Source organism: Schistocerca americana, chromosome 4, assembly GCF_021461395.2.
Source record: "Schistocerca americana isolate TAMUIC-IGC-003095 chromosome 4, iqSchAmer2.1, whole genome shotgun sequence".
Taxonomy (NCBI): Eukaryota; Metazoa; Arthropoda; class Insecta; order Orthoptera; family Acrididae; genus Schistocerca; species Schistocerca americana.
In genome coordinates, this window is record NC_060122.1 from 268,512,255 (window position 1) to 268,536,039 (window position 23,785).

The 23,785-nt window shown below is 46.6% G+C and overlaps 1 protein-coding gene across 1 annotated transcript in view; it reads right to left on the reverse strand.

Annotated features, from left to right (window-relative positions):
- LOC124613394 overlaps window positions 1–23,785 on the reverse strand; it is a 138,145-nt gene that overhangs the window by 15,519 nt on the left and 98,841 nt on the right. Inside the window, exon 3 of the mRNA XM_047142096.1 lies at window positions 3,021–3,249. Coding sequence (XP_046998052.1) covers window positions 3,021–3,249 — 229 coding nt within the window. The remainder of the gene's footprint in view (window positions 1–3,020; window positions 3,250–23,785) is intronic.

Here is a 23,785-nt window from a genome sequence, read left to right on the forward strand (position 1 = left end):
TGGAGATACTTCTGTTGGTGAATGAGGACAGTGTACTGACCAACATTACACCCGTATTTACGTCATTTGCAGGCAAACAATTATAGCTGTTACAAGTTGCATGTTTTCAGGTTGGTCAGTATCTCCCAGTACATGTGGCAAGATCAAGACATTTATTTTCCCCTGGGCAGAACGTCAGGTGCTAATGTCTGGACACACGGACACAAGACTGTTAGCCCACAGTGACACTCGTGGTCCACTTGCTGATGCGGTACGAACACCCAGAAAACATCAGGTCGCAAAGTTACTGACGTTCTTTTGGGGAAGAATTTCGACGGAAAAAAAAACCAACGCACTGATGTGTGTACATATTAAGGTACTACACATAAAAATATCTACTCCTACATGCGTGACATCCTGTATAAAAATTGTTGACAAATGACACTTTCCCACCGCTGTTCATAAAAGGCATGTTAATGCTAGTACTTAAACTACCACAAAGGAAAGTGCCATACGATTTTCACCCGATTACCCCCTCAACACGGATTTCAAGATAATGACCAGAGTTATAAACACCTGACTGAAAGTACTCCTTCCTAAAATACTTTGATCTCACCAAGAGAGTGTGGTCAATGAATGGTCCATATTAACATTCTCTGCGAATACCGAAATGTAAGGTATTTCACTTGCCTGTGAAAAACCAAATTGGCGTTAATATTTTTTGGATTCTGATGAGGTCTCTGATAGGGCTAATCAGGAACTTTTATCGAGGACAGCGACGCAAATGTGGTTCAGTCAGTGGTTTAGACAACTTTTAATAATGTATTTGCAGTACATCTTGTTGACTTAATACTGAACGTCAGTTAACTGAAATACAAATCTGTTAGGAATTAAATAAAAAGGGAAATGCAACAAAGCTACGGCGAAATGGCTACATAAAAAATGTGAAGAAAAGAAAAGACTGTCGGAACGACTAACGCAGCATACAGAAAAATCAAAGCAACTTTCGGTGAAAATAAATCAAGGGTGGTAACATGGAAAATCCAGTGTTAAATGCAGAAGAGGGGATGAGTGGAAAGAGTACATGGAAGGACTTTATGAGGGGAGAGACTCGTCTGATGGCGTCATGGAAGAAGAAACACCAGTCGACATAGAAGAGACAGAGGATCCAGGATTAGAACTTATAAGAGCTTTGTAAGAGCTGACAAGTGCGAGAATTATCGTACGATCTGCCTAATATCTCATGCATCCAAGTTGCTGACAAGAGTCATATGCAGAACAATGAAAAAGAAAACTGAGGATGTGTTAGATGGCGATCAATTTGACTTTAGGGAAGATAAAGGCACTACAGAGGCAATTCCGAAGTTGCGGTTGATAATTGAAGTAAGAATAAAGAAGAATCATAAAACGTTCGTAGGGTTTGGCGACATGGAAAAAGCGTTCGACAATGTAGAATGGTGCAAGATGTTAGAAATTCTGAGAAGAATAGGGTTAAGCTGTAGGGAAAGACGGGTACTATACAAACTGAGTTAAGAGCCAAAAGGGAACAATAAAAGTAGAAGACGAAGAAAGAAGTGCTCAGATTAAAAAGGGTGTAAGACAGGAATGTAGTCTCTCGCCCAACTGTTCAATCTATACATCAAAGAAGCAATTACGAAAATAAAAAAGGTTCAAGAGTGGAATTAAATCAAGGTGAAGGGATCTCAAGGATTACAGTCAATGATGAGACTGCTGTCCTGAAGAAGAATTACAGGATCTGCTGAATGGAATGAAGAGTCTGAGGGTACAGAATACGGCCTGAGAGTAAATCGAAGAAGAAGAAGATAGTAATGAGAAGTAGCGGAAATGAAGACAGCGAGAAACTTCACATCAGGGTTGGTGATAATGATGGAGGTAATCAAATGAAGTTTAGAAATTCTGCTACTTGAGCAGAAAAAGAACCATGACGGATGGAGCAAAGAGGACATAAAATAAGACCTGCCATGGCGAAATAGGCCTTCCTGACCAAAAGGAATTTGTTAGTACCAATTAATTTCACGAAGAAATATCTGAGAGAAAGTCGTACAAGTCATGTAAAAATACAGCAAATTTAACAAACAGCATGCGAGAATTCCGTGCGGGTGAGGCGTGAAAAGTACTCTGAGTCGACGAGTACTAGTACGGCTTTCTTGCAATCAAACGCCTGAAGACGGTATTTACATCTTGAAACCCGGGCTATGTGTACGATTTTAGGCAAATAAAGGATAGCAACAGCTATGGATGCCCGGCAAAGAGTACATCATACCTGATTACCTGATGAAATATGTGCGTTTCCTTTCTCGCCGAACTGAGACGATTATAAGGGCCGGGGGGAATAGTACACGTATTAGCGCGAAGTCACCTTGGAGTACCTAGCATTTTATTCCACATGTTTAACTGTATCATTGTTATTAAAATAGGTAATTATCCAGGAGAGGCAATTGACAGTACGAGGCTGGCAGTGATGGTAGTGGTTTCCAAAACTCTAGTCAAAGACGCAGAACCAATAGGTACGCAACTGCCCGCAGGTATCGGGTGGTTATAATGGAAGTGCAGCTATTTACAGAGGTTCAGTGTGGGCTGTATTTATCGTATGGCAGCGCAACTTGATAGATATTCCAATGTGCAAATGCCGAACCAATGTACAATGGAAAAAAATGATTCCAATTCTGCCCAACAGGTGAACATCTGGCGTTGTGAATGCAACAAAGATGTAAAGAAATTTTTCCAAATGTAACGCATTAGGAGTGGGACATGGGCAGAAAAGGGCAAATAATGGAGATAAGCATAGACGTCGACGAGATATTGTGCAGCGCCAGATTGGCACATGGTCGCCAAAATTGGAACTCTCTCTTTTTCCAGCGGAAATCGGTTCCACTTTAACGCATTAGTATATCTATCAAGTTTCGCTGGCAACGGTAATTACTGCCCATACTGCACTTTAATTGTAAACACTCAGTATCATGGGCAGCTAGCCTACAGCACAGAATGAAAGACTGCTAACAGGTGGAGTGGTTACGGACCTGCACCAGGTTCCTGGGAATGTGCGCTCTGGAGCGAGGGCTGCTGGCCAGCAGCACCTGCTGCAGCGCCGCCGAGGTGCGCGGGGGCGGCAGGATCTCCGTCAGGTCGGCGTACTCCACGGTGGGGCCGGCGCCGCCCCCGCCACCACCGCCTCTGCCAGCTGAGGCCGCGCAGTAGCCGTCGCGGTGGTCCCCGCCCGCCGCCTTGCACGGTATCTTCCTGCGGTACCTGCAACAAAACACAAAATTGGCTCACACACACGCCACGTATGCAGGTTCACAAAGAGCACAAAACATTCCAAATGAGGGAACATATGTCGCCGAGTGCATCAACGGCCCACTAAGGCATCCATGTATGTTGTGTGGGGTATGTGGAGGATACGGTTCAGGCGGGAGTTGTTTCTGTGATGTTTTGTGGGTGTTTTCCGTTCCATGATGTGGGCAGCCTTTCGAAATGCCTGCACAAAAGAAGACGAAGCAAATATTCCAGAATTCGAATCGAGAACAGCTGCCAACACGAGTAACGTAAAAGTAAATATCCTTAAATCACTTAATAAACGCAAGTCTTCTGGGCCTGACTGTTTACCAATTCGGTTCCTTTCGAAGTATGCTGATGCATTAGCTCCATACTTAACAATCATATACAATCGTTCGTTCGACGAAAGATCCATACCCAAAGACTGGAAAGTTGCACAGGTCACACCAATATTCAAGAAATATATCGTTAATATCGCTACGCAGCAGGATTCTGTAACATATATTGTGTTCGAATATTATGAATTACCTCGAAGAAAGCTGTATATTGACACACAGTCAACATGGATTACGAAACATCGTTCCTGTGAAACACAACTAGCTCTTTATTCACATTAAGTGTTGAGTGCTATTGACAAGGCATTTCAGATCGATTCCGTATTTCTGGATTTCCGGAAGGCTTTTGACACTTTACCACACTAGCGGCCTGTAAAATTGCGTGCTTATAGAATATGGTCTCAGTTATGTGACTGGATTTGTGATTTCATGTCTGAGAGGTCGCAGTTCGTAGCAATGGAGGGAAAGTTATCGAGTAAAACAGAAGTGATTTCTGGCGTTCCCCAAGGTAGTGTTATAGGCCCTTTGCTGTTCCTCATCTATATAAACGATTTGGGAGGCAATCTGAGCAGCCGTCTTAGGTTGTTTGCAGATGACGCTGTCGTTTATCGACTAATAAAGTCATCAGAAGATCAAAAGAAATTGCAAAACGATTTAAAAAATATATCTGAATGGTGTGAAAATTGGCGGTGACCATAAATAACGAAAAGTGTGACGTCACCAACATGAATGTTAAAAGGAATTCGTTAAACTTAAGTTAGACGATAAATCAGTATAATTTAAGGCGTAAATTCAACTAAATACCTAGGTATTACAATTACGAACAACTTAAATTGGAAGGAACATGTAGAAAAAATGTTGTGGGGAAGGCTAACCAAAAGTATGCGTTTTATTGACAGGACACCTAGAAAATATAACAGATCTACTAAGGAGACTGCCTACACTACGCTTGTCCGTCCTCTTTTAGAATACTGCACAATCATCTTTATTATAAACATGTATACATCAGATCGTCAACAACAGTAATTGAACATTCATTAAGTTGAATGAGGAACGAAAGTCAGAAAGGAACAAAATGAAATAAAATTCAAAGACAGTGCATCACATACACTGAAGAGCCAAAGAAAATGGTGCACCTGCCTAATATCGTGTAGGGCCCCTGGCAGCACGCAGAATGCCGCATCACACGTGGCATAGACTTGGTTGGTTGGTTTGTGGGATTAAAGGGACCAGACTGCTACGGTCATCGGTCCCTTTTTACAAATACTAAAAACACCCACAGAGAATAAAAACGAGTAACAGAATAGATCACAGACGACACAGAACAAGAGAAACTTAGACAAAGACCAGACAAGACGAACTAAAATCATATAGAGTGTGACGGTGGTTGGCCAACCATAGAAACAAAAAAGGAAAAGCCAACCACCGAGAAACACATTAAAAACTCAGATTAAAATCGTAGGCCAACGGCCAGAATCAACACAAAAGAACATAACAAACAGATTAAACGATAAAAACCCCTGCCCGAATAAAACGTAAAACTAAGCCAGCCATAGCAGGATCATCAGATAAAAGGGCAGGGAGCGTATCGGGCAGTGCAAATGTCTGCCTGATCACAGCTAAAAGGGGGCAGGCCAACAAAATGTGGGCCACCGTCAAAGCCGCCCCGCAGCGACATAGAAGAGGGTCCTCTCGCCGCAGTAAATAACTGTGTGTCAGCCGGGAGTGGCCAATGTGGAGCCGGCAAAAGACTACTGAGTCCCTGCGAGTGGCTCGCAGCGATGACCGCCACGCAGCTGTCGTCTCCTTGACAGCACGGGGTTTATTACGCGTGTTCAGTTCAGTTCCCGCCATTCAACGTCCCATAGCGCAAAAACTTTGCGGCGTAAGACTGCCCTCATATCAGTCTCTGGGAGCCCAATGTCCACAGATAGTTTACTCGTGGCCTCTTTCGCCAGGCGGTCAACATGTTCATTGCCCGGGATACCAACATGACCGGAGAGCGGCCGCAACGGGCAACAGTATGCAGGGACTCCTGGATAGCCATCACCAGACGAGAACGAGGGAAACACTGGTCGAGAGCTCGTAAACCGCTCAGGGAATCGCTACAGATGACGTAGGACTCAACTGAGCAGGAGCGGATATACTCTAGGGTACGAAAGATGGTGACCAGCTCAGCAGTGTAAACGCTGCAGCCAGCCAGCCGGCAATGAACGTTGTTCCGAATGGTCCCCTAGAGTTAGCGCATAACCGACACGACCAGCAACCATCGAGCCGACAGTGTAAACAATGCCAGAGCCCTGATACGTTGCGAGGAGGGAAAGAAAGCGGCGGCGGAAGGCCTCCGGAGGGACTGAGTCCTTCGGGCCCTGTGCAAATCTGGCGAGGGCGAGGGTGTACGCAGAGATGCCCTAAAAGGAGGCGGAAGAGGTAAAGCCCCAAGCCCGGTGAGAAGCTCTCGGACGCGGACCGCGATCGTACATCCAGCCCTGGGCCGACGTTCTGGAAGATGGACGTGCGACTCTGGGAATAGTAGACGATAGTTAGGATGCCTGGGCAAGCTAAAAAGATGGGCAGCATAAGCGGCCAGTAAATGTTGGCGCCTCAGTCGCAGTGGAGGGACACCTGCCTCCACAAGTATGCTGTCCACAGGGCTGGTGCGGAAGGCACCAGTGGCAAGTCGTATCCCGCTGTGTAGTATTGGGTCCAACACCCGCAACGCAGATTGGGAAGCTGAGCCATAAGCCAGGTTCCCATAATCCAGACGGGACTGTTTGTCTCCACCACAACAAGAAGTTCGCCGTCAAGATAAAGCCGCGGCTCCGAGTGAATGGTGTGTCACCGGCAGAAATGCATAACGCAGGTCTTGGCTGCCGAAAACTGAAACCCATGAGCTACAGCCCAAGACTGTGCCTTACGGATAGCGCCCTGTAGCTGACGTTCAGCAGCTGCAATGCCAATAGAGCTGTAGTAATGGCAGAAGTCATCAGCATACAGGGATGCGGAGACAGAATTTCCCCACTGCTGCAGCGAGCCCGTTTATTGCAATTAAAAACAGGCAGACACTGAGGACAGAGCCCTGTGGTACCCCGTTCTCCTGGACTCGGGAGGAACTATGGGAGGCCGCGACTTGCACGCGGAAGGTACGATACGACAGAAAATTGCGGATAAAGATCGGCAGAGGGCCCCGAAGACGCCATCCATGAAGCGTAGAAAGGATGTGATGACGCCATGTCGTATCGAATGCCTTCCGCATGTCGAAAAAGACAGCGACCAGGTGCTGACGGCGGGCAAAGGCAGTACGGATGGCCGACTCCAGGCTCACCAGATTGTCGGCGGCGGAGCGGCCTTTACGAAACCGACCCCGAGACGGAGCCAGAAGGCCCCGTGACTCCAGTACCCAATTCAACCGCCGGCTCACCATCCGTTCAAGCAACTTGCAAAGAACGTTGGTGAGGCTAATGGGACGTTAGCTGTCCACCTCCAAAGGGTTCTTCCCAGGTTTCAGAATGGGGATAGCAATACCTTCTCGCCATTGCGACGGAAACTCACCCTCGACCCAAATGCGGTTGTAAAGGGCGAGGAGCCGTCGCTGTCAGTCCACTGAAAGGTGTTGCAGCATCTGACAGTGGATGCTATCTGGTCCAGGAGCGGTATCAGGACAAGCGGCGAGGGCACTGTGAAATTTCCACTCACTGAATGGAACATTGTAAGATTCAGGATGGTGGGTGCGAAAAGAAAGGCTCCGACGTTCCATCCGCTCTTTAATGGAGCGGAAGGCCAGTGGGTAATTGGAAGAAGCGGAACTCAGAGCAAAACGCTCTGCCAAGCTGTTGGGAATTTCGTCGGAGTCTGTACAAACTGCTCCATTCAGTGAGAGCGCAGGGACGGCGACAGAGGTCCGATAGCCATAGAGGCGTCGGATCTTGGCCCAGACCTGCGATGGAGAGACATGGAGGCCAATGGTGGACGCATACCGCTCCCAGCACTCGTGCTTGCTTTGGCGGATAAGGCGGTGGGCCCGCGCACGCAGCCGTTTGAAGGTGATGAGGTGTTCAATGCAGGGATGTCGCTTGTGACGCTGGCGATCTTTAATAGCCTTAGCGATCTCAGGCGACCACCAAGGCACAGTCCTCCTCCGAGAGGACCCAGAAGAATGGGGAATGGAAGATTCTGCGGCAGTAACGATGACGGTGGTGACAACCACCGCATCAATGCCGGCATTAGAGAGAGGCTCAATAGCGGCAGTGGAGGAAAACAAGTCCTAGTCAGCCATTTTTATAGCCCATCTGCTGGGGCGCCCAGAAGAGTGACGCCGTGGCAGTGACAGAAAGATCGGAAAGTGGTCACTACTGCACAGGTCGTCATGCACACTCCATTGGACAGACGGTAAGAGGCTAGGGCTACAGATCGAAAGGTCAATGGCGGAGTATGTGCCATGCGCCACAATGAAGTGTGTGAAGGCACCATCATTTAAAATCGAGAGATTGAGCTGTGACAATAAATACTCAACGGTGGTGCCTCGACCTGTTGCCACTGACCCACCCTAAAGAGGGTTATGGGCGTTGAAGTCGCCCACTAACAAGATAGGTGGCGGCAATTGTGCTATCAGCGCAGCCAGGACATGCTGCGTGACATCACCATCCGGTGGTATGTAAAGGCTGCAGACGGTAACAGCCTGTGGCGTCCACACCCGAACAGCGACAGCCTCTAAAGCTGTTTGTAGAGGGACAGACTCGCTGTGAAGAGAGTTAAGGTCATAGATGCAGACGCAACCAGACACCCTTTCATAAGCTGCCCGGTTCTGATAATAACCCCGATAGGCACGGAGGGCGGGGGTTCGCATTGCTGGAAACCAAGTTTCCTGAAGAGCAATGCAGAAGAGAGGGTGAAGGCTAATAAGTTGGCGGAGCTCAGCTAGATGGTGGAAGAAACCGCTGCAGTTCCACTGGAGGATGGTATTGTCCACGTCCGAGACAGGCGTGACGGGAGTGCTACCTCCGACTGAGCACCTGTGCTAGTGCTATCCATGGTGTCCGAGGAACCGGCGAGATCGAGGTCCTCAGCAGACGCCAGAATCTCCACCTCATCCTCAGACGCAGAGCTTGTAGGAAGCGGTGGGCAGGTGCCACCGCAATGTCGTCATTCTTGGGGACTTTCTTCTTCTTCTGCTTCTCGCGCTGTGCCTTCGGTTGTTCAGACTTGGAGGACTTCACTGGGTCAGTCTCAGGGACGGACGACGACCGTGAGGCCCTACGACCAGGAACTGCTGGTTGTTTCAGCCACTTGCGGGTGTCCGCTTTTACGCTGGTCAGAACTTGCGAAGGAAGGTCCCCAAGGGACCCCTTCCTGGTGAGAGAAGCCGTCTTACGCTTCTCCGGCTGGGAAGGGGGAACTGATGTCCCTGATGGTTTGGGGGGTGTTGCTCCTGAAGTAGATGGAGCAGGAGCAACAGGGAGTGAAGTGCCCCCCACAACCAAGGGGGCCGGTGAATTCTGACAGAGCTGAGGTCGAACTGTAGGTGAGGACACGGTAGAGGTTCGAACCGATGTTTCAGCCGCGGCATTGGTGGATGTCATTGGCACAGGATGTAACTGCTCATATTTCTGCCTAGCCTTGGGGTAGGTCAGGCGGTCCAGGGTCTTATATTTCATTATCTTCCTTTCTTTCTGGAATACCCTACAGTCCGGCGAGCAAGGGGAATGGTGTTCTCCATAGTTAACACAGATAGGAGGCGGGGCACATGGAGTATTGAGATGTGAAGGACGTCCAAAATCTCTACACGTGATGCTGGATACAGTGGGATGACATGTGTCCAAACTCCCAGCATTTAAAACACCACATCGGAGGAGGGAGAAATGGTTTCACATCACAGTGGTAAACCATCACCTTGACCTTTTAGGGAAAGACATCACCCTCGAAGGCCAAGATGAAGGCACCGGTGGCCACCTGATTATCTGTCGGACCCCGATGGACGCGCCAGACGAAGTGAACACCTCGTCGTTCTAGGTTGGCGCGTAGTTCATCGACGGACTGTAGAAGAACATCCCTGTGGAAGATAATACCCTGGACTATGTTTAAACTTTTATGGGGAGTGATGGTGATGGAAACATCCCCCCCACTTGTCGCAAGTGAGCAACCTCTGTGACTGGGCAGAGGATGCTGTTTTGATGAGAACTGACCCAGAGCGCATTTTGGACAAGCCCTCCACCTCCCCAAACTTGTCCTCTAACTGCTCCACAAAAAACTGAGGCTTGGTTGGCATAAAAGATTCACCATCAACCCGCGCACAGACAAGGTACCGGGGTGAGTAATCTCCACTGCTGTCTTTAGCCATGCGTTCCTCCCATGGAGTGGCCAGGGAGGGAAATGATCTCGGATCATATTTCTTCCCGTTGAGGTTAGACCTCGATCGCTTAGAGACTGCTGGTGGAGGCCCACCAGCGAGAGATGATGTACCACGCTTCATTGTGGGTCATCCGCCCTGATGCCACCCACTCCGACCAGGGGCTTTCCCCACGGGCGCCACCCAGCCGCAGCAAAGACCACCTGGCAGGATGGCCCTTGCCGGGAGTCCCGATGCCCCAGAGGGATAGGCATCTACTCCTCGGCATACGTGGGGAGGTAGCAGCTCAGGCATCAGCAGTGCGATTCCTATGTAGTCAGGGGGCTACCACCAAGAGGGTACATGACAACCCCACCACAACGGACTGGCTACCGTGCTGGATGTCGGGTGTCGAAATATCCATGTACATAACGAGGACGAAGATGGAAGTACACAATGGAGGGAATGTATGCTACCCAGAACACACTGCAGCCGATGTGGCTGGAAGCTCGATGGAAGTCCAACTCCATGACAATAACGGGTGTGCCAGATCTTAGGGCAAGATGGATTTAAGATGCACCATGTAAGGCGTCCTTCCCCAAATGGTACGCACTAACGGAAAATTTGGAAAAGTATTGGTCAAACCCCTCAGGGGACCATCACATGAAAGGCCGAAACAGATGAGACTCCTTTTAGTCGCCTCTTACGACAGGCAGGAATACCGCGGGCCTATTCTTACCCCCGAACCCGCAGGGGTAGGCACAGACTCGACTAATGTCTAAACTACAGCCGGAGGGAATTGACATCATGAATACTGTAGGGCTGTCCACAAATCCGTGAGAGTACGACGGGGTGGAGACCTCTTCTGAACAGCACGTTGCAAGGCATCCAAGATATGGTCAACAGCGTTCATGTCTGGGGAGTTTGGTAGCCAGTGGAAGTGTTAAAACTCAGAAGTGTATTCCTGGAGACACTTTGTAGCAATTCTGGACATGTGGATTTTGCACTACCCTGTTGGAACTGCCAAAGTACGTCGGAATGCACAATCAACATATATGGATGCAGGTGATCTGACAGGATGCTTACATACGTATCACCAATCAGAGTCGCCGGCCGAAGTGGCCGTGCGGTTAAAGGCGCTGCAGTCTGGAACCGCAAGACCGCTACGGTCGCAGGTTCGAATCCTGCCTTGGGCATGGATGTTTGTGATGTCCTTAGGTTAGTTAGGTTTAACTAGTTCTAAGTTCTAGGGGACTAATGACCTCAGCAGTTGAGTCCCATAGTGCTCAGAGCCATTTGAACCATTTTTGAACCAATCAGAGTCGTATCAATGCATATCAGGAGTCCCATAGCACACCAACTGTACACCCCCCCATACCATTACGGAGCCTCCACGAGCCTGAACAGTTACCTACTGACATGCAGTGTCCAGGGAATCATGAGGTTGTCTCCGTACCCTGACCCGTCCATACGCTCGATACAATTTTAAATGAGACTCGCCCGACTGGGCAACAGTCCAGTGTGTGTTGACGGGCCCAGGCGAGATGTAAAGGTTTGTGTCATGCAGTAATCAACGGTAACCGAGTGGGTCTTCGGCTCCCAAAGTCCATATCGACGATGTCTCGTTGAATAGTTCACATGCTTACACTTGTTGGTTGCCCAGCACTGAAATCTGCAGTAATTTGCAGACAGGAAGCACTTCTGTCAAGTTGAGCGATTCCCTTCAGTCGTCGTCGGTCCAGTCCTGGCAGGATGGTTTCCCGGCCGCAGCGATATCAGAGATTTGATACTTTATCGGATTCCTGATATTCACGGTACACTCGTGAAATGGTCGTACGGAAAAATCCCCACTTCATAGCTACTTTGGTGATGTTGCGGCCAACGTTCGTGCGCCGACCATAATACCACGTTCAAACTCACTCACATCTTGATAACCTGCCGTTGTAGCAGCAGTAACAGATATAACAACTGCGCCAGACACTTATGTCTTATATAGGCTCTCCCGATAGCAGCGCCTACTGTGTGTTTATATATCTCTGTATCTGAATACGCTTGCCTGTGCCACTTATTTGGAGCTTTAGAGTATAAGAATACAGTAAGTGCTATTGATAATACAAAATACTAAAGTTAACAAAAGCAGTTAAAAGCGCGGGGGGCGGGCCATGGGAGGGGTAAATTGATGCTTACTGAAGAAGGATGCGAGAGATACAGAAATATATATTGCTAAGCCAAGAATTATAAAATTAAGATGGTTAACAGTGTAATTAAGAGAAAGAAGAGGGTCTGGAATGAAGTACAGTGGGGGGGGGGGGGGGGGAGGGAAATGTCGAAGGATGGGTTGGGGAGGGTGCTGAATAAAATGACAGTTTGGATATGAGTGCAAATTTCATTAAATGTTGAAGCAGTAAAAAAAGAGAGTGAAGAGGTGGGAGAAATTTGGGTGGTAGATTGATGGGGGAGGGGCAAGAAACTTCAACGGACCTACCCATAGGCGATTGGTTGAAGGTTCAAAGCGGTGGTGGTGGTGGTGGTGGTGGTGGTTAGGGAGGAGGAGGAGATTACTGTTTAACGTCCCGTCGACAACGAGGTCATTAAATACGGAGTACAAGCTCGGATTAGGGAAGGATGGGGAAGGAAATCGGCCGTGCCCTTTCTAAGGAACCATCCCGGCATTTGCCTGAAGCGATTTAGGGAAATCACGGAAAACCTAAATCAGGATGGCCGGACCCGGGATTGAACCGTCGTCCTCCCGAATGCGAGTCCAGTGTGTTGTTGTGGTGAGGGGGGGGGGGAGACAAGAGACTGTGACATGTAACGACAAACATATCATTGTGGAACGGGAGGGGGGGGAGAGTCTGGGTGGGGAAGGATAGTAATCCTTTAGATTAGGTTGGTATACTGGCGGGTCTCCTCGTGGTATTTAGTGGTCAATTCCGCAATACAAAGGAGTGTCAGGACACTTTTGGTTGCATACAGTACTTTTTCTTCCGTAGGCATTGGTACACTACAGATTAGAAAGTTTTTCGGAACTGAAAAGCACAAAGTGAGTGTTAGTTTTGATTAACATGCTGTTAGTAGCGCCTGAAGCTAAGAGAGGAACTGAGCAGCTTTGTGCAGCACGAGCTCTGACGGCGGAATGCACAGAGCTCCTTTGTGCGAGTGAGAGGTCACCCTAGGCGTTCTTAATGCCTTCTGTACAAAACAAGTCCCTAAACAGGAGCTTCTACGCAGAACTGCCACTCGGCCCCGAAGCTGTAGAGACCTCGTGAAGTGTTACAGGAAAAACACTAGTAATTAGCTGACAGTTGCGGTACTGTACGTAGTCACACTACATTTCTAGAAAGCGAATGCTATAAGCACGCTCAGACTGTAATTATCGCTAAGGAAATGGCACGTCTCGACATCACACAGGAGGACGTAATCAGATAGACGCGTGCGTATCAAGATACAGAATACATCTGACTGCGACCTCATGGGTCCGCCTAAGCTACGTTAAAATGTCGCGATTGCGAGAATCGGCGATCATAACCATCTGTATTGTGAGGTACGACGACCACCTAATATTAAAATATCGCAGGTAAATATCACTACTGTACTAGTGTAACAGAGGGAGATTTGAATTTTACAGCTTTAGAACGGGGGACACGTGCGATTAAAACTGATGCCAGCGCCAGCGAGTCGTGTGTGATTGTTCTGACGGTCTTTCCTGAAAATTTCTTCGAGTAGTTTGGTAGAGATCCATACATGAGCCCGTCGTCTCTGATCTCTTAGGAACTAAAAGACTCAATATTTTCAAATGAATTAACATACTGAAGGGAAACATACTCCCACAGCCTCAATGACTACATGAGATGTTAGGAAAGGCGGGATTATATTTTTGCTTAGGAATTGTGACAGCAAACAGATTGCTGCTTATCTGAGCAGTCACGCTTATACATGGAGACAAATATGGAGAGTATTGATAGACAAAATTACGATGCGTTACACACTACGCTTTAGAGTGTGTGCATTCTGAGTGAAGTCAGACAGTCTATTAATTCCTCCTGTATACACATATCATGACGAAGAAATCAGAGAAATTTGAGCTCAAAATGTCGCGTATCGATAGCCGTTCTTGCCCATGCACCTTTCGCGAATGGGACAGTAAAGGGAGAAAAGGTACAAGAAGTACCTTCCACCACATACCGTCAGGTGACTTGAAGAGTGGTAGATGTTTATGAAGCTATTATTGAGTACAAACGAAACACGCCCCACAATTTATTACTGATATTTCCTTAAGTCTAGCTGCAATGCATTTAACGTACTTTCCCTCAGACACTAGTTTATGCTGATATATCGAAGATACACCTCCATTTGAAAGTTTTAATCTGCATAAATTTCCACAACAGTGTATCCAGAGCTTATCCTTTTCGAATAAACGTGTAAAGAAAAAGATGAAAATCTCTTGCTCTCCGCCCGACTTTTGAAGAAAAACGGAACAGTATCATAGTAAACATACTCACGGCTTCAGCATCCTCTCCCTGTTACTCTTTTTTTCTCCTACCCATACATTTTTCTATTCGGAATAAGCTCTTCCCTGTTTATTTTTTATCAGAGCCGTACAACTTGCATTAGCCTATTTGCGACCCCGTCACGTAATTTATAAAAGCCTATCACCTACTAAGTAAAACAGACATGATTGCTATTCTCTGTGAATCGCGTAACGTGTCCGAGTATTACAAGTTTGTGTAACTCTTATACGGAGCAAAATAACAGAAACATTATACAATTTAAAACCGAGTTAAAGATCCATACACAACTTCTAATCGCTGCAATTAGAACAAATACTTGAACAACTTGGATATTCTCTAACGTGACCAACCGATAAATTCGACTTGTAAGTGCGGAGCGTCGCCAAACCTTAAGGTTACGGACAGAAAGTGTAGAAGCCGTCTAGATACGTTGCAGTTACGTGGAAAAGTCTTGTCCAAACACGACCGACATTGCTGTCAGTATAATACCTCTGGAAGCGCTCGAGAAAAGTTGTTTCGCTGAACTGCTTGTACTGTTGTTCCACTGAGTTATTTGTAGATTACGCTTAATTAACAACCACCAACTTTAATAGTAGGAGCTCTAGATGTTGCCTGCAATCGACTTACAGGTAATGAAGACATACACATAACCTAGTTGTGATCATTTTACTTGGAGTCTTCAGTTTAAAAAAATGCTACTGAAAACTAAGAGCAAAGTTTCAACCAATTAAGAGCGTCGTCTTGAACAAACGTTTCGACAATTTTGCTACATTTTAAGTGAGAGTGAAAATGGTGGCGAAATTGCTTGAAGGTAGGTTTTTAAATTAAAATACAGAACGTAGGTACGTTTGAACATTTTATTTCGGTTGTTCCAATGTGATAAATGTACCTTTGTGAACTTACCATGTCTGAGATCGCATGCTGTTATAGCGTGATTACCTGTAAATACATAAATGCAATAAATGCTCAAAACAATGTCCGTCAACCTCAATGCATTTCGCAATACGTGTAACGATATTCCTCTCAACAGCGAGTAGTTCGCCTTCCGCAAAGATCGCACATGCATTGACAATGCGCTGACGCATGTTGTCAGGCGTTGTCGGTGGACCATTATAGCAAATATCCTTCAACTTTCCCCACAGAAAGGAATCCGGGGACGTCAGATCCGGTGAACGTGCGGGCCATGGTATGCTGCTTTGACAACCAATCCACCTGTCATTAAATATGCTGTTCACTACCGCTTCAACTGCACGCCAGCTATGTGTCGGACATCCATCATGGTGGAAGTACATCACCATTCTGTCATGCAGTGAAACATCTTGCAGTAACATCAGTATAACATTACGTAGGAAAGCAGCGTACATTGCACCATTTAGATTGCCATCGATAAAATGGGGGCCAATTATCCTTCCTCCTATAATGCCGCACCATACATCAACCCGCCAAGGTCGCAGATGTTCACTTGTCGCAGCCAGCGTGGATTTTCCGTTGTCCAATAGTGCGTATTATGCCGGTTTACGTTACCGCTGTTGGTGAATGACGCTTCGTCGCTAAATAGAACGCGTGCAAAAAGTCTGTCATCGTCCCGTAATTTCTCTTGTGCCCAGTGGCAGAACTGTACACGACGTTCAAAGTCGACGCCATGAAATTCCTAGTGCTTAGAAATATGGTACGGGTGCAATCGATGTTGATGTAGCATTCTCAACACCGACGTTTTGGAGATTCGCGATCCTCACGCAATTTGTCTGCTACTGATGTGCGGATCAGCCTCGAAATAGCATAACTACGCGGCGAACGGTCCGGACACTTGGATAATGTCGTCCAGGATACCGAGCAGCATACATAGCACACGTCCGTTGGGCATTTTGATCACAACAGCCATACATCAACCCGATATCGACTTTTTCCGCAATTAGTAAACGGTCCATGTTAACACGGGTAATGTATCACGAAGCAAATACCGTTACGGAATGTTACGTGATACCATGTACTATACGTTTGTGACTATTACAGCGCCGTCTATCATGAAGCGAAAAGAGTGGTCCAACTAAAACATTCCTATTTCTTTACGTACTACACGAATATGTAATAAAAATGGGGGTTCCTATTTTTAAAAAAAACGCAGCTGATATCAGTTTGACCTATGGCAGCGCCATCTAGCGGGTCAACCATAGCGCCATCTGGTTTCCCCCTTCAAGCTAGACGAGTTTCGTTCGTTATAGTTTTTCGTTTGATACTTACTTCGTGAGAAATTTGGCCTGGTCACTATCAATGGACCACCCTGTATAGCTAGTCACGTATCCAACTGTCACCAACCACCAGTACCGATTACAGCACATCATGAGACAGCATTCTGCCTTCTTCACTTAAATCAATAAATATCGTTAAATAAAGAAGTTAATATCAGCCACGACTGCAAATGGTGAGCGGACACTTAGAAATACAATAAGTATGACATTACCAATAACCTGCGAAAAACTTGTTTAGGACCAGGTTATGGCTCATTCGCATGCTAATTTTCAGTACTGTGCATCACTACTAAATTTATTTGATTAACAGCTATATTTCGTCCTCAGAATTAACCAGTTTAACAGGGAAATATGTTCTGAATATGGTAGGCATCTTTCCAGGAGTGTCTAATGAAACGCGTAACAGCGGCAGTCCTTGACCTAACTAAGGTACATAAAGTTTGAGGTTCCCAGAACTACGTCATCTCCCTCATTCCTCCGGAATGTCTTCGCAGCGAGTTCCAAGGGTCATTCATTTTCATACCAACAACAGCCTTGCATCTGAGTTGGACTCCATATCTTCCCATTAAGTATGATTTCAGTTTTCCTCAAGTCTTTTTAGCTGCGCTTTCAAAGGGAATCTAATAATGTTCAGCCTCCTGTGTGGTCTCAAAAAGTCCTCCGTACAGGTAGGACCGAACTATTGCGCTCACCGTATGCTAGAGACAGGCGCTCGCTAAGAAATATTGATACATAAAATTATGTCACTATGTTATCCGGAAATTTATCTGAGATAGCTGAAATGAAAACTGATCTGTACTATGGCAGCGTGAAATTTTGTGGACAGAATATTCATTCCTTATCAGTGAGACATTCATTTGTAATTACCGGTTTCGATGAAACAGGTCTTCAAATCAGACCTTTCTCCTCAGTACTAGTACGACTACTAATCAAACGTGTTGTATCTGACGACGTGTCAAATGTAACTGTGCCACGTCTATCTAACTGGCAACCAGATTTGCAGTCGTTGGGCAATACAGTTTACACAAAAACTTGAGTTCTTCGTTCGAGCGCACAGTCAGTTTGGAGTCGTAGAGAGCTACTCGCCACACACAAACAGTAAACCGAAAAGGTAGCATGGCACAGTAAATTTTACCGTTTTTTGAGAATAACACACATGGTGTGAAAAGCAGGGAAGTGTCAAGAAAGAATAAGAAATTAATCATACGTGGGAAGTGATTTTGATAAAGTTATTAAGGAGTAATATTCAGCGTGAAAGTATAATGGTTTACAGCAGCAATCAACGGAACATATCTTGTATGACGCTCTAAATTAAATTCAGTGACTTTAACGTTATGCGTGCAAATCAAGAAGAACGGTAAACTGGTTCCTGCAAAAAATAATTTCGGAATTGACGAAATGATATTGCCCCTAGTGAAAATTGTGTGTAGTATTAATGAAGGGTACGAGTGCGAACTGGAATGGTTGGGGTTCAAATTTTATCCCTGTCAAAATGTGACTTGCTCTAAATCATGGGCCATTCTCCTACAATCGACAGTTTGGATTTAGGTGACAGGGATTAGGTGACCAATGGGAAGTGACTGGTCAGAATTTAAACTGCCAATGTTGACCTAAAATGTGAGCTCCACCCTCCCAATAAACAACTGCCGGTTGCCTTAATTACATCTTTAACTGATAATGTCCTCGAAAAAAGGACAAAGGAGGGCAGCGAAAGCTAACATGAAGCATGCCATATGACACACTTGGTCAATAAATATCTACGGTTGGTGAAAGGGATGAAATACCTGCTTAGCGTGGAAAATGGTTTAAGGTACACAAAGACGAACTGATAAAGCGTAGAAGAAAAGAGAATAACGGGGTGCTCGCGGGGGCCCTACACGATATTAGGAAGGTGCACCAGTTTCTTTGGGTCTTCAGTGTATTTGTCTAGCATGCGGCACAAATTTTATCCATTATTTTTTGTTTTAATTTTCGTCGAGTGTAGAAGTAAAGCATGAATCCGGCAGAACACCCAAGAACTTGCTCAATTTTAAATTCGTGGTGAAATATTCCATGAAACAGAATACACTTCGCAAAAATCCTAAACGGGAAATAAATACTATTAAAATACGTAGTCAGGGCGAGTTTTTCAGACAGAGCATGTATCACTGTAAAGGGCGAGCCTACAAGAACTACAAAGAAGTTTCTCGACTCCGTAACAAACGAACAATTCGAAAACGTTGGTTACAGTAGTCAACGGTTTACTATCCCTGTCTGAAATATTTTTTCTTGGCTCCTGCACTGCACATTTTGTTTTGCCCGTCAGTGTTGATGCCCGCTATCAAGAAAGCCATCTCTTTTCCGGCTGTGCTTGTCGAGAAAACGCGAGAGACGCTAAGAACTGAAAGGTGTGGTGACATCCGTGAAGAGAAAGGAGCCTTAAATCAAGCCGGGACTCCGTGTAGGAGTGAGTACACGCACACAGACGCTCTCGCGCGCCCCGCAGCGTACGAGTGTACAGAGCGGGCTGTCATGCGGGGCGTGCTGCGCCGCGGTGCAGCGGTTCCGGGCCGACGCGGCGCCGTCCGTCTCCCGGCCCGCTGGTGAGGAGACAAAGCGACGGCTCGAGTAATTGCCGCCGGCCTGTGCCCCCGCCCCGACACGGCCGCCCTGATTGCCCAACAAAGGCAGAGGCGAACACGCCCCTTGTGGAAACACCGCGACGGTGGCCGCCGTTCATAAGGCGCGCGTCGCGCGTGGGTCGACAGCAGCCGTCCCAAACGGGCCATCTCCACGGCGCACAGTGCTAAGCACCTGTGCAACGTGAGGGCTCTACATCTACATCTACATACACACTCCGCAATCCACCATACGGTGCGTGACGGAGGGTACCTCGTACCACAACTAGCATCTTCTCTCCCTGTTCCACTCCCATACAGAACGAGGGAAAAATGACTGCCTATATGCCTCTGTACGAGCCCTCATCGCTCTTATCTTTGTGGTCTTTCCGCGAAATATAAGTTGGCGGCAGTAAAATTGTACTGCAGTCAGCCTCAAATGCTGGTACTCTCAATTTCCTCAGTAGCGACTCACGAAAAGAACGCCTCCTTTCCTCGCGAGACTCCCACCCGAGTTCCTGAAGCATTTCCGTAACACTCGCGTGATGATCAAACCTACCAGTAACAAATCTAGCAGCCCGCCTCTGAATTGCTTCTATGTCCTCCCTCATTCCGACCTGATACGGGTCTCAAACGCTCTAGCAGTACTCAACAATAGGTCGTATTAGTATTTTATAAGCGGCCTCCTTTACAGATGAATCACATCTTCCCAAAATTCTACCAATGAACCGAAGACGACTATCCGCCTTCCCCACAACTGCCATTACATGCTTGTCCCACTTCATATCGCTCTGCAATGTTACGCCCAAATATTTAATCGATGTGACTGTGTCAAGCGCTACACTACTAATGGAGTATTCAAACATTACGGGATGTTTTTTCCTATTCATCTGCATTAATTTACATTTATCTACATTTAGAATTAGTTGCCATTCTTTATACCAATCACAAATCCTGTCCAAGTCATCTTGTATCCTCCTACAGTCACTCGACGACGACACCTTCCCGTACACCACAGCATCATCAGCAAACAGCCACACATTGCTATCCACCCTATCCAAAAGATTATTTATGTAGATAGAAAACAACAGCGGACCTACCACACTTCCCTGCGGCACTCCAGACGATACCCTCACCTCCAATGAACACTCACCATCGAGGACAACGTACTGGGTTCTGTTACTTAAGAAGTATTCGTGCCACTCACATACTTGGGAACCAATCCCATATGCTCGTAACTAACTTAGAGTCTGCAGTGGGGCACCGAGTCAAACGCTTTCCGGAAGTCAAGGAACATTGCATCGTCTGGTAGCCTTCATCCATGGTTCGAAAGATATCATGTGAAAAAAGGGAAAGTTGCGTTTCGCAGGAGCGATGCTTTCTAAAGCCGTGCTGATGCATGGACAGCAACTTCTCCAGCGGCAAAGGAGCAACGGCACCGAACGGAGAAGACGCCGACTGCGAAATTTAGGACCGCCAACAAGAACGGGACAAATAAATTGCCCAACAATAAATGTGAAGCGATCTGAAGTGGAGGTGTAAACGAAATGTTTCGTGGACGGAGTGAGTGCGTGATGTTACATCAGTGGTTTCCCAAATCTTCTTTACAAACGTCGTGGTACACTACTGGCCATTAAAATTGCTACACCACGAAGATGGCGTGCTACAGACGCGAAATTTAACCGATAGGAAGAAGATGCTATGATAGCTTTTCAGAGCATTCACACAAGCTTGGCGCCGGTGGCGATACCTACAATGTGCTGATATGAGGAAAGTTTCCAACCGACTACTCATACACAAACAGCAGTTGACCGGCGTTGCCTGGTGAAACGTTATTGTGATGCCTCGTGTAAGGAGGAGAAATGCGTACCATCACGTTTCCGACTTTGATAAAGATCGGATTGTAGCTTATCGCGATTGCGGTTTATCGTATCGCGACATTACTGTTTGCGTTGGTCGAGATCCAATGACTGTTAGCAGAATATGGAATCGTTGGGTTCAGGAGGGTAATACGGAACGCCGTGCTGGATCCCAAAGGCCTCGTATCACTAGCAGTCGAGATGACAGGCATCTTATCCGCATGGCTGTAACGGATCGTGCAGCCACGTCTCGATCCCTGAGTCAACAGATGGGGACGTTTGGAAGACAACAACCATCTGCACGAACAGTTCGATGACATTTGCAGCAGCATGGACTATCAGCTCGGAGACCGTGGCTGCGATTATCCTTGACGCTGCATCACAGACAGGAGCGCCTGCGATGGTGTACTCAACGACGAACCTGGGTGCACGAATGGCAAAACGTCATTTTTTCGGATGAATCGAGGTTCTGTTCACAGCATCATGATGGTCGCATCCGTGTTTGTCGTCATCGTGGTGAACGCACATTGGAAGCGTGTATCCGTAATCGCCATACTGGCGTATCACCCGGCGTGATGGTATGGGGTGCCATTGGTTACTGTCACCTTTCGTTCGCATTGACGGCACTTTGAACAGTGGACGTTATATTTCAGATGTGTTACGACCCGTGGCTCTACCCTTCATTCGATCCCTGCGAAACCCTACATTTCAGCAGAATAATGCACGACCGCATGTTGCAGGTCCTGTACGGGCCTTTCTGGTTACAGACAATGTTCGACTGCTGCCCTGGCCAGCACATTCTCCAGATCTCTCACCAATTGAAAGCGTCTGGTCAATAGTGGCCGAGTAACTGGCTCGTCACAATACGCCAGTCACTTGATGAACTGTGGTATCGTGTTGAAGCTGCATGGGCAGCTGTACCTGTACACGCCATCCAAGCTCTGTTTGACTCAATGCTCAGGCGTATCAAGGACCTTATTACGGCCAGAGGTGGTTGTTCTGGGTACTGACTTCTCAGGATCTATGCACCCAAATTGCGTGAAAATCTAATCGCACGTCAGTTTTAGTATAATATATTTGTCCAATCAATACACGTTTATCATTTGCATTTCTTCTTGGCGTATCAATTTTAATGGCCAGTAGTGTATTTATTTGCACTTTTATTCTCCCTGTATAAGCTAAACGATTCTCGTAGAGATCAGCGTACGTTTCCACAGTGGTGTATATTTATGAGGCTCATGAGACAGTAAAATCAACGAAGATTTAACGGAAAGCTACAAATTGTGACTGATACGCCCACCTTTGGACACAGGGAAGGTAATGCAGGCTTCGAAAAGCGCGCTGTCATTTTTGAGGCACTTTCAACAGCCGGCGACTGCATTTAGAGGGGAAAAAGAGAAGTGTTAGAGGAGCGCGTTTCATTGGATTGCCGTTGGCGAATGTCTTTCCACCGCAATCCGTCGCGTGAATTACGGCTACATCGCAAAGCGATAAATCTCTAACCTTGCCACTCGCCGCAGATAATACCAGGTATTTCGGGACAGCCGATTCGTCCCGGAAGAGCTTTCCGGCTAATGCCTTCAGAGGGAGAGGGAAGTAGAATATCTGCGGGATTAACGCAGGGAGGCAATCGTTTGTAAATACCAGGTGCCGTCTGCGGCCACTGATATTCAAATGAGGTAGCTAAATAAATATATCAGCATCTGAAACTCAGGAAGGGATCTTGTGAAGCTGGAAATATTGAAGGCAATAAATAAAATTCAAAGGATGATCACAAGCAGCTCAATCGCTGGTATTTGTAATCCTTTTACGTGTAACAGTGCCGTTCGGACGAACAGGTGCTTTTAATTACTTTCTTTGTGTTTGTTGTAACACCGCCGAACGTAAGTGCGATTAAACCACATCTAAAGCCAGGGAGTAATGAATGAATCTTAAAATGTAAAATTTGTTGTCTGCACCGCCCAAATCACGTTCCTGAGCGCAGTATTCTGTTAGCATAGCGCGTAAGGGGAAGGTGGTAAAAACATACACTATGGGGAACATATTACGCCAAACAATGGGTTCCTGGTGTGGATTGAGATGTTCAAAACTTGTTTCGCAGGCGTAGAAGGATTTTCGTAGAACCCTGTAGCACAATTTGTTCGTGGGAGTGCCAATTTTAGTTTCTCCTGAAGCCTATGGAACTGCAGATGAGAAAAGTAATAAATTATCCCAACCCTGATTTGTTACGCACATGAAGAGGCAAACCTTATATGCTACCAGGCGTCGAATCATTGAGCGATTAAATGACTTTTCCATCCGTTTTAACGAACCTCTGAAAATAAGGACACTCAACTGTCGACTGGTAACGCTCATACCGTATCTAACTTGCAAGATGATTATAAATTCAAAGGACTAAATAAATGCAGCGCTATGAAGAACCTCTAGGTTACGCCTTATTGGAATACAGTAGGTAGTCGCGAATTAACGAACACCGCATCGGATGAATAGTACATATGGAATGAGGCACGCTACATATCAATGGCAACTCTTATTGCCACGGATTGCATCTGCTATTCTCCATGTGGCATCTACTTCATATTTTTCTATAACCCGTAACAGCCTAAGTGCTGCATTCTCTTGACGGCATTTTT